This window comes from Drosophila yakuba, chromosome 3R (genome assembly GCF_016746365.2).
Source record: "Drosophila yakuba strain Tai18E2 chromosome 3R, Prin_Dyak_Tai18E2_2.1, whole genome shotgun sequence".
Lineage (NCBI taxonomy): Eukaryota > Metazoa > Arthropoda > Insecta > Diptera > Drosophilidae > Drosophila > Drosophila yakuba.
Genome location: NC_052530.2, coordinates 23805381 through 23816200, shown reverse-complemented (window position 1 = coordinate 23816200; position 10820 = coordinate 23805381). Strand labels below are relative to the sequence as shown.

Sequence of the window (10820 nt, the reverse complement as noted above, 5' to 3'; positions counted from 1 at the left end):
CATAAATATTATTTATTTTGTTTTGTCTATTCTTACGGATAAACAAGCTTAAATTACTTTTTCTATCCTTGGACCTCCAAAATGATATCAATCTGTTGTATTTTTGCCATTGTTTTTCGACTGCAACGCATTAAATCCCCATCCAATCTGATTTAGCCACTTCAAGTTCTAACCCCAGTCCGATCATCCATTAACTGCTGGGAGGACTAACTCACTCTACTCACTTATCTAACCAAACGAGTGCATTCATGAACTCGGCCACAGGCAGGGCACACATGTTGCCAGTCGTCTCACCTTTTCCAGCTGCATAATGACCACAATAATGGATGTTGCGACTCCGTTCAACCGGCTTTTGGGTGTGCACTTATGCTTGGTACACTTTCGACCGTTTTTTTCCTATTTTTTGTGCTGATTCTCGCCTTAGTTTCGCCGGCTTGGCTGTTTTTGCGGTAAGTAGGTTAAGTGATTTTCAGCTCAATTAAAATGGCTGGCAAAGTCGATGGGTCAATGGGGCGTATGAGCGCTCCCACCGCTGACCGGCAAACAAGGCTCTGTCATATTAACTCGACACTACAGCCGGCCAGGATGCAGGACACAGAGCCAGGACAAGCTGACAGGCTGTCAACCGTAAAACACTAAAGGCCACTTGCGGGTCGTTGCTGCTGGCGAGTGGCAATGCGACTCCATACTCGACTTGACTCAAGTCGAGAACTCTCTTTGCAAACTTGAGCGTGAATTGCTACTAAATTGCAACATCACAGTTAACTGCTCTAAACTTACGTGACATAATTATGCGTTTGACTAAGGAGTCCCAACAACAAGCGGGGTAAAGGAGTGGCCAGAGGGGGCTCTGTTGGGGCAGGGGGGGGCTGGCATATGGCACCCGGGGAGAGTCTAATGTATAAGCGTGTGTGTGAGGTTGTTTACACAATTACTACGAAATGCATGCACCACGCAGAACGTGCAGACAGCAGGACAGCAGACAGGCACACCAACATGCACTCAGAAAAAAGTATTGGAAAATGTCAAAAAAAATGTTTTTGTTTGCAAAAAGAATTGCATACTTTTTGGGGTCACATAATAGCAAGTAAAATGTTTGGCTGAGCACTAAGCTATTTTAATATAATTTTTCAAACATTTTCATTTTAAGAATTTCAATTTCCTTTTAAGAATGCTTTCTTTGAGTGCACAGGATATAAACAGCAGTAGGATCCCCGTCAGTTCGTGCCTGGCTACATTTACATAAGAGTGCGCTTATGGTCCCCCAAAAACCCCCCCACCCACTTTCCGCGCCCTACTCACACATTCACAGCTGTTTGCCAGCGGAAGATGCTTAATGAGCAGGCACACACTCGGCGCCATAAAACAGATTTTTATTGTGCCAGAATTAACTTTGTAGCACGCACGCCAGGCAGACAGACAGACAGAAAGACAGACGGCGGGATTGGGAAGGCGATTTCAATGAAGTGGCCCCAAAACATTTGGCTGGCCAAAAATCACTTCAAGGTCGCTAAATGGAATTCCCCGGCATGTCATAACACCACTGCTGTCTGTCCGTGTAAGCCAACTCATTGAATTAGGGTAGGTGGTGTGTGTTGTGTGGTGCGTGGTGTGTGCTGTGTGTTGTGGAGGGCTGGTTTGTAGGTGGCCCGATTTGGTCATAGGTCGCATAGCTTCATGCCATTGTGGCTGAAACAACCCAACCATTGACATTCGACACATGCCCGGCATTAGGCTGCCAGCTGGGTGGATGTGAGGATTCGGTATTCGGAATTTAGGAATCCAGATTCAGGACTGAGGACGCAGGACGCAGAACTCAGGACTCTGGCTGCTGTATACTCGCACTTGGATTGGGCTCGAGTCGAAAGCATTTTGATTAACGACATTGTGCACTAATGTCAAAAGTCATTCAATCAGCTCGAGTTGCGAGAGTAAAGGCAAGTCGAAACGAACTGAAAGCTTGAATCCAGTTGGGCGATGCTTCATTCATGGCTCCATTGGCATTGTATTTTGCGTTGACAGTATCGATTGATCATTGGCACGTGATTGAATTCAATTTGATGAAATACTTTAGCCAATATGTCGGTGGTGTTGCGCAAATTTTTAACGATGTGGATTTTTTATTTTATTTTGCCGCCGTTCTTGTCCTCGTTGTCGCACTGAATGAGCAGATTGAACAGAAATAATAAAAACGTTCTAAATAGATGATGATGTTCGGTTTTAATGGTTGACACTTGCCAGCCATGATGACATTATAATAAAGCCCTGACATCGGATGACAAATGTGTTTGCCCAGCTTACATACGAGTATATGCGATACGTTTCTACATGCCCCCCCCCCTCCCTTCCATTGAAAGTTATGTGGCACATTAGCATTCCTTCCGGCCGATCCATTCCAATTAGAGTTTGTTCGCGTTACGCATCGATGGGCGGGCGGTTCGATTTAAACATTGTCCCGGCCAGAACCCAAATTTCAACTCTGCTTTTAATTTGAATCAGCGAAAATGTGCAGCTATCGCAAACTAAAAACCAATGGCCACAGATCCGCAGAGCCACACAGAGCCACATAGCCACATGGCCACATTGCCACACCCACCGCCAAAATCCATCTGCCCATCCGAAATGTTCCATGCAAATCAATTAAAATGGACGAGAAGCGGTCGATCCTGACCGAAAGTTGACAGCCAGCAGAGCGAAATCCGCTTAAAATGTTGCTACTTCCACTTTTGTAGCTCTTTCGATTGTTGTTGCTGCTGCTGTTGCAAACAACGAACAAACAGACAAATGGATATTATCTTTTTATCTCCTGGGTTTGCCATTATTGTAACTGTTGTTCTTCTTGCCATTTTAGTTGTTGTTGCAAATGGGGCAAAGCTTTTAGAGGAGCAACAGCCGATGGCTAAAAGTGGGAAGTACGAAAGTGGCGATGCGAATGGTCTGGGAGCGCAGACCAAGCTGAGCTCAGCTTCTCGGGAGCTGTTAAAAATGCCTTAACTTGCGCAGACAGCGAGAGGGAAGTTTTATGTGCGGCCAACGTGGCGTATACGTAATGTGCTTAAGTCTCGAAATTTAATTTGATTTTCCAATTAAGCCAGCGAGCGCGTCAGCCTCACCAGTCGCGCTTTAAGGTGTGTGTAAGTGCAGTCGCGTTTACAAACACATCCAAACAAATACACACCTATGTATGTATATAAATGTGTACAAAAATATGCAATTCTTAATTGGAAATTGATTTCGCCTGGAAGGCAGGCAGCCTCAAGTGCAAATTGCTTCATTTGTATGCAATTTGCGGGTTTGCCTGTGCGTTTCGGCTTTTGGGTTGCTTCGGTTTGGTTTTTGGTCGTTGGTTTTTGCCATTGCAACTGCATTTACGCTACGTTTCTGTGTGTGTCTTTGTGTGTGTGTGCAGCATTTTTCCTCGAATCGGATCGGAATGGAATGGATCCGTGTGCCACAGAAGTTGCTCTTACCTGGCAGCTGTTTGCTTTGCAGTCTCGGCCATTTAATTTAATGCATTATTCAACGCAAACAATTTGGGCACCCGCAATCCAGTGTCGATGCGAATGCCGATACTAATACCAATACAATAATACCAGCAACTAATGCCCAACGACATGCCCTAATTTGGCAGTAATATCAATCATTGCATACATTAAGGCGCATCCGCTGATTGCACGCCAGGTTGTGGAAGTGCGTAGTATTATTATTATTGTTATTATGACCAGTGACATGAGACCGCAATCTGCAATCCTCCGTATATATGGGCATCCATACTTGATAAGCAGTTAAATGAGCGATGGCTGTGCATATGGAATCGACCATCACCACGGACACAGAGGCTGTGTTGACGTGGGGATTAACATGTTGCGGCTTGTCGCACGTAATTATTCAAGCAACATGTCGGCAGTTCACCCATGGACCCACGGACCACAAAAGATGTTAATTAAGAAGCCAAAGTTAATCGATTTGCGGGCCAGCATGTTGATAGCCTCTGTGGCCGAGGGCTTTCATGTTTGTTTCGTTGCAAAAGGGGTTCAAAACCAACTGTGGCTGACGCCATTCACTTGGCTCGGTCATCGGTATTCCATATTTGCCGGCAGGAGAACGCGGCTTATGGCAGTCAAAGCAAAGTTCTGCATTTCTTTTAACTAAGCGTGGCTTGTGAAAATGGGAAAAATTCATCCATCTATCTCGCTGTCCAGTGGAACAAAAAAACTAAAACTGAAAGCACACAAATGACCAGCAGATAGGATAGATCGAGCATTTTCCCTTTGGCCTTTACAATTGTTGCAATGCAACCGAGATTGCAGAAGGACAGAAGCAACGCAAACAAAAAACAAATAGAAACAGAATTAAAAACATTTTTAGCTGTTGCAGTTGCTGCCACCGGAAATTCACTAATTCAAAGATGGAGTCCGTTCGCTGCAAACTTTAACTTGCACTGTTTCCGCTTCCTCTGCTACAGTTTTCCGCATCCTCAGCTATTTTTCCGAGGAAGATGGGGGTCAGGACCTCCAACTCCACCTTCACCTCCACCTCCACCTTTCAGCTATCCAGCGTTCCTTTTCTTTGGAGCGATTGCTGCTGTGCCACTTCTTTCGTGCTACTTGGGGAGCTTTTAATGTTTTATGCCTGATTGAGTTCTGCTTTCGGGTTCGGGCTTGGGTTTTTGCAGCAGACTTTTGTTCTGTTTGCCATCGCTGGACATTTCTATGAGATTTCCGCCTTTGTGGCTTATGTTTTGAGCATTGCTGTTATTAAACTTGCAGCCACTTCAACCGGCTTTGTGCTCCCGGCCGTTGCTAAGTAATGAGATCGATTCTCTTTATTTTCCATTATTTATCCCGCCTCCACCTCCGCTCAATCTCTTTGTTTTGCTTTCCATCGTCCCTCGTCCAATGTCCATCGTCCAATGTCCATCGTCCAATTTCCATCGTCCACTTCCTAATTGTTGTGCTGGGACTTGATGAATTGGAATTCATAGATGGTTGGCGTTTGTTTGCGGCGCAACGCTTATTGATTTCAGGGTTTTAAGCCCACAGCAAAATAACAACATAAAATAGCAATTTCATTCAGACATTGTCATAAAATATTTTCTATTTGGGCATGATTATATTTGGCTTATATTAATTAATACTTTTAAATGCGATTTGGTGCTGTGTCATGAAAAGTGTCTGGCTTTTTGAAACCCATTCTGACTTCATTCGACCGTGTTACATCAAGGATTATTTCATTATGTTAGCCAGACACTCGAACCTTAGGGCTTCGAATTCCAGATTAGGCCGCGTTGCATGTGAGCATATCGTGTACTCAATTAGTCATTGCATTAGACGGCTTCTGTGTGTCTAATTGATGTATTTGCCCGGCAACATTTTGTTTCAGTCCAGGCTACACTTTTACACCACCAGCCACCCACCCACCTACTTCGCCTGCGCCTGGTGTATTCATTGTGTTGTGCTAAATAAATAAAGCAATTTGTAACGGAGTCACGTAAATTGTAATCTGGCAAATAAATTGATTTGTTTGTTAAAATCGCTGCTAGCCAGCACGAAGGACCAACTGTACCGACGTTGATGGAACCGGAGCCGTAGCATCCACACCCTGAACTATCTAAAAAATATCGATATCCATTACAAACTTACTGTCAGCCTGTATTGTTTTGCCGTTTATACCCAAACAGGTCATGGCAAGGAAGCTGTCCTTATCCTTTCAGGTAAACCAAAAAAGTGAACAGACCAAATGGTGTTTTGTTTGTACCAGGACGAGGTTCTGAAACTGCCAGAGGCATGTTTTTTTCTGGCCTTCTACCAAGTGCAGATTGAATTGTATGCCTTTCGACACCTGAGACACGTTGGCATGTGCTAAAGCTGAATTATTTGCTAAATTATTAACCGGTTGGCAATGCAATTAATGTAATTTATGACTGTTAATTTGCTGCATTCCATGGACAAGCGTTTATCGTATTATTACAGTGCATCTTACTTCAACTTGTGCATTAGATCGGTAAATAATTCAATGTTGCATGCCACACAGCCGGGCAAATATTTGTTTGGGCCTGCCAAAATGAGATTTATCTCGAGGAATTTGATTTTAATATTAAACAGGTCTGAGCTCTTGGAGGCCAGGAAGGTAGACACACTCTCTCTCTCCAATTCCAAATCCAAATCCAGATCCCTTTCCCAATCCCAGAGACATATGCAAAAGCGGTCTGCCAGGTTGGCAGAGTCCAACTGGTTCAGCTTACTTTCCGATGCCAACATTTTGGTTTTGCCCAGCTTGAACCGAACTAAGCCGTCTGTCTAACTGGCTGAATGTCTGCATGTCTGAATGTCTGAATGTCTGACTGCGGCTTGGACTCTGATTTACAAGCGTAAAATAGCAGTGGCATAAAATATTTAACTATTTTGTATCGACCGTCTGTGTGTCCCTGGATCCTCTGCCCGTGAATTTCGGAGCTTGCAGTTCGGAGTTCGGTTCGGTTCGCCGGCCTGCCAGTTTGTTTTTGCGGCTACTCTGAAGAGGTTTCCTTTCTGCGGGGTCGGTTTGGGTTTGCTTTTTTTTCGCAGCATTCTGCTCTAATCCATAGCATCGCGTGTATGTGTTTTGTATTTTTAATGACTTGTTATTGTTGGTGCGGCAAATATTGAAATTTTCGCCACTTAAAGCCGCAACTGCATCATACATATTGAGGCTTTAATGCTCCATGCTAACAATGCCGACCGAAAAAATATCCTCTGTTCGACGCATTTATTAAATTTTCATTAAAATTTATAGTTGCCTCGCTGTGGCCAAAGCGCCCATAAATCAGCAAATTAATATTAGGTTGTGGCAATGCCGCCAGGAAGGTCGGCTGGCCATTGTGCCTAACACGTGGATAAGCATAATTCATGTTCGCTGTGTTGGTGAGGGGATTTCCCCACTGCGCCCTGTAAAATTTCTGACACATTCGAAAATATTTCGTCCAAATATGCGGCACGCTGGCATGTGACAAATTGAATGTGCAGCATTTAGACACTTCACTTTAAGCCGAGAGTGCATTTTAAAGATGTATCAGCCCAGCAGGCTTCTCATCCATTAGGCCCCTACTGCTTCGGTATCGGTTTGGTTCTGGCTCCCGGGTCCTTCGTCCTTCAGCCTTCATCCTGCCTGCAGAGAGACTGCGACTGCGACTGCGACTGCCATGTGGCGTGCAAATAACAAATAAATGGCCAACTAAAACCAACATCAATCAGGTCATGTTTATGCGGGCGTGCTGCGATGAGTTTGTCCGATCCTCTGACTCGGAGCAGTCATGCAGTGGAAAGTGGCCAACAGTGTGCTTGGCAATGCTGCAGGAACCATGTTCTATATACACATGTACAAAGCTCTGGGTCTCAGTTAATGATGTAAAGCTAATAACAGCCAGTTGATAAAAGAAAAGGAGTGTGCTATTCAGCCAGCTTTCCCAAAGAACATTTTATTATACTTCTATTATGACTAGGTAAGTAAATTACTGTAATGCGTACTAGCCGTTTTTAAATTAACCCTAAATCGTTGGCCAAATATGTGATAAATATGGTTAGTACCTAAGAGTATGCACACAAATGCATCTCGTGAATATATTATCATATAAGATGCAAAGTGAGTAATTGGCAATTCGTGGAAACTTGGTATGACTTTAAACTGATAAGCTTGCAATATTCAATTAAATAGTTAAAACAACTAAACTTAATTGCGTTGTAATTAGTAGGTGTTTTTGATTATAATACAGCTTCTTATCTTATCATTCAGAAGTTTCTCGTTAAGGCAATTTTTGTTCTATCTTCAGTACTGCTTTGCAGATAATCCATACAGTGCATAAATATAAATAGATGTGTTAAAAATGTTGTTAGCTCAAAGTTGATTGACTGGTTAATCGGTTGTTAATGAGCGCTGTCTCATGATTGCTCAAGAATCAAACCAAGTGCTATCGCTTATAGCTGGGCTGATGAGAAGTATTGAAACTTTCCCAAGAGAGACAGATAAGAATAATGGCAGATGCTGATAAGAATTACTTTTAGTAGCCACCGCTCAAAGCTTTTTAGAATTCTTAGTTCTTAATGCAACGTAAAGCTGTAAAGATGCCGGATCTAAAGTATTTGTTGACTAGTCTGAGCCTGTTTTTCTGTGAGTAGAAATTTCAAACGTTGTATTATTATCAGAGGTGCAACCCTTCTTAAGTTGTAGGAAGTGTTCAAGCTAGATGTCTTATCGATTTGGCTCATTTGCAAGGCAATAATGTGTATCTAAGCTACCATAACGGAGTCTATGATATTCAGCGCAGTGATATTGTGGAAATCGGTCATTCGGTGCATCTGCTATGCAATGGAGGACAAATTTCAGCCGTATTCGAGTGTAAATCTGACAGTGCTTTCAGCCCAGCGCTAAGCTCAGCATCATGTGCACCACCACAACCTGCCGTGGTAGTGGTATCAGATACTTCTTGTTCCTCTCAAAATGTTCCACGCAAAATGTACGCCGTAGGGTTTATCTTCAATGGAAGGCTCTTGGAACTGTATCGCAACTGTTTTGATCACAAGAGCTTGGCGTTCCAACATTCTATCTACATGGCTTATCGCTACGTAAACAGTAAGTGGGAAATATTGTGTAAATCCAGTAGTAAACCTGTTTTTTTTAGCCGCTCCACGTCCTCATCCCCCTTGGGAGTCAGATCAATTAAGTGGTGGATTTGATAATGCATACGAAGGAAAAGCAACTCAAGCTTGCTTGCTCACTAACCTGGGTGCAGCACAGCCGCAGTGTAAATTTGATCGTGGCCACATGACACCGGCTTCTGCTTTTATATCAAAATCACTTAAGGAGACAACCTTTAGGTATTTAAATGCCATCCCTCAGTATGGAGGAGTCAATCGCGGCAAATGGAAGACCGTTGAGACCTGGGTGAACAATATGGTTAGGGGAATGCATGATCAGACCATCATCAATAACATACGAATAACGCGTACATACGATGTCCTTAAGGTTTGCATTGGGGCACTGGGAGTGCACAGACTAAAACATAATAGAAGTAACAACATGATACCAATTTACCTGTTGGATAATAACAAAATACCCGTGCCAGAGTGGATGTACAAGATAGTAAGCCATCTCTCCGGAGATAAATGGGTGATGTTGACCTACAACGACAGAATAAGCCCCACTGACAATGCAATAAATGCCATCTGTGAAGTGATACCCTGTCATCCGGGTCTTCAATTTACTACCACGCTTCCTGGACGTACTGTCTGCTGCGAGCCGTACCCTTTCATTACAAATAACGTTCCACACTTAACTGGTGTTTGCTGAATTCGTCAAGCTACTTTCATCATTTGTTCTATTATTGTTCCGTACTTTAAAATGTATATTGTAAAAAATATAAGGTATTTTGGAAACATAATTGCGTTTTCCCCAAGCGAAGATGAGTTTTATTGCAAACGCTTATCAGTCTAGTATTAATTGTGACCTGCAACAAACCGTGAAGAATGTCGGAATTTTCACCACCCTTTGTTATGCTATAATATATTAGGTACGCTTTGTAGTTTGGTAATTTTCCGCCTAGATGTCGCACATGTGCAGTTTCGAATACTCAATAGTGGGCGCCAGGCATCATCCACTGGCGCCATCTATTATCAGAAGTACATTTACGAACGAGATAGGAATAAGAGCGACTGAATACGCAACAAACGGAAAGCGAGATAAATATATGCACATATGCGCGAAATTTAAAAAGGGGAATTTTTTATAAGTTAGAAATATGGGAAATTCCGTTGACTGAGACTAGGAAATAACAAACCTAACTTTACTTATAAATATATAAAAATATAATTTAAAACGATTATCCAAAAACTAAATGGAAAGATAGTTCATTGTTAAATGTTATCTGGCATAATGTTGCCATGCTCCTAAAATTCAGTGGCTCAGACTTTTCAAGTATTGGTAATATAATAATAACATCTGCTATAAAGTATTATTCAATTTAACTATTATTTCCTAGCACCTCATTTACACCTTAAGTCATTTGGGATTGTTTACAAATAAGTGCATTAAATGAACATTTAAGTGGCCATAAACTATGGTGTCGTTTGGACGGAATTTCACTTCCGACGCATACATCCAACTACCACAGTTTAACAGTGGTTGCTTTTGGCCAATTTACTTATTGGCTTACTCTACATACTTCGCTGGTGGACGTTGACCATGTTTGAAATTTATACGCACTTTACCCGTCCGTGGCAACATTTTTCATCTAATTTCATGCACTTGGAAAACCGATTTTCCTGCTGGAACTGTGTTTTCCCGACTTCCGTCAAGGCGACTCTGCCAAGCCGGTCGGCTGCCCAGTCGGCGAGTTGGGGCTTATGTAATGTTTGCAAATTGCAGTTTTACTTCTTTGGCGGTTGCGGTATTTGTTCGCTATGGCCATAACCAACTCGTTGCTCATACGCCGTGTGTACGGCGGTAGTCTGGTGTCGGCGCTGTGGGCATTGTGCAACTTGTGACACAAATTCTTTGGCGCAGTTGGTGGTGGTAGAGTGGTTTTGTAATTTTGGTTATTTACCCGGCATCGACGGGAAAGGCTAGCCGATGTAGTCAGTGGTCAACGCCTTTATTGAATCACCCGAGCCCGAGGTACTCGCGTAATTATCAAATGCAGTTTTACCCATTCAAAGACACGCGGCACACAAAAAATTCGTATACAAGACCGCCAACGAAATGATATCAAAGAGCAGGCGGCAAACAAAGTGTGCTTTAAACTTTCTTTTCATGCGCCACTTTTAGCATTCATTTCTTTGGACAAACAT

General features: G+C 42.9%; 1 protein-coding gene across 1 annotated transcript; it reads left to right on the top strand.

The window, feature by feature from the left end:
- The first annotated feature begins 7987 nt into the window (after positions 1–7987).
- Positions 7988–9435, top strand: LOC6538151. Its single transcript, XM_002098649.3, has 3 exons — positions 7988–8145; positions 8200–8607; positions 8657–9435. Exons 1-3 carry the CDS (start codon positions 8079–8081, stop codon positions 9322–9324), a joined length of 1143 nt encoding a protein of 380 aa, XP_002098685.2. The 5' UTR covers positions 7988–8078; the 3' UTR covers positions 9325–9435.
- The last annotated feature ends 1385 nt before the right edge of the window (positions 9436–10820 follow it).

Bases quoted from the DNA above. Each gene is read 5' to 3' on its own strand.
- LOC6538151 (XM_002098649.3), top strand. From the start codon at position 8,079: ATGCAACGTAAAGCTGTAAAGATGCCGGATCTAAAGTATTTGTTGACT. The intron at 8,146-8,199 runs GTGAGTAGAAAT...ACCCTTCTTAAG, and splicing joins TAGTCTGAGCCTGTTTTTCT to TTGTAGGAAGTGTTCAAGCT. The intron at 8,608-8,656 runs GTAAGTGGGAAA...TGTTTTTTTTAG, and splicing joins GGCTTATCGCTACGTAAACA to CCGCTCCACGTCCTCATCCC.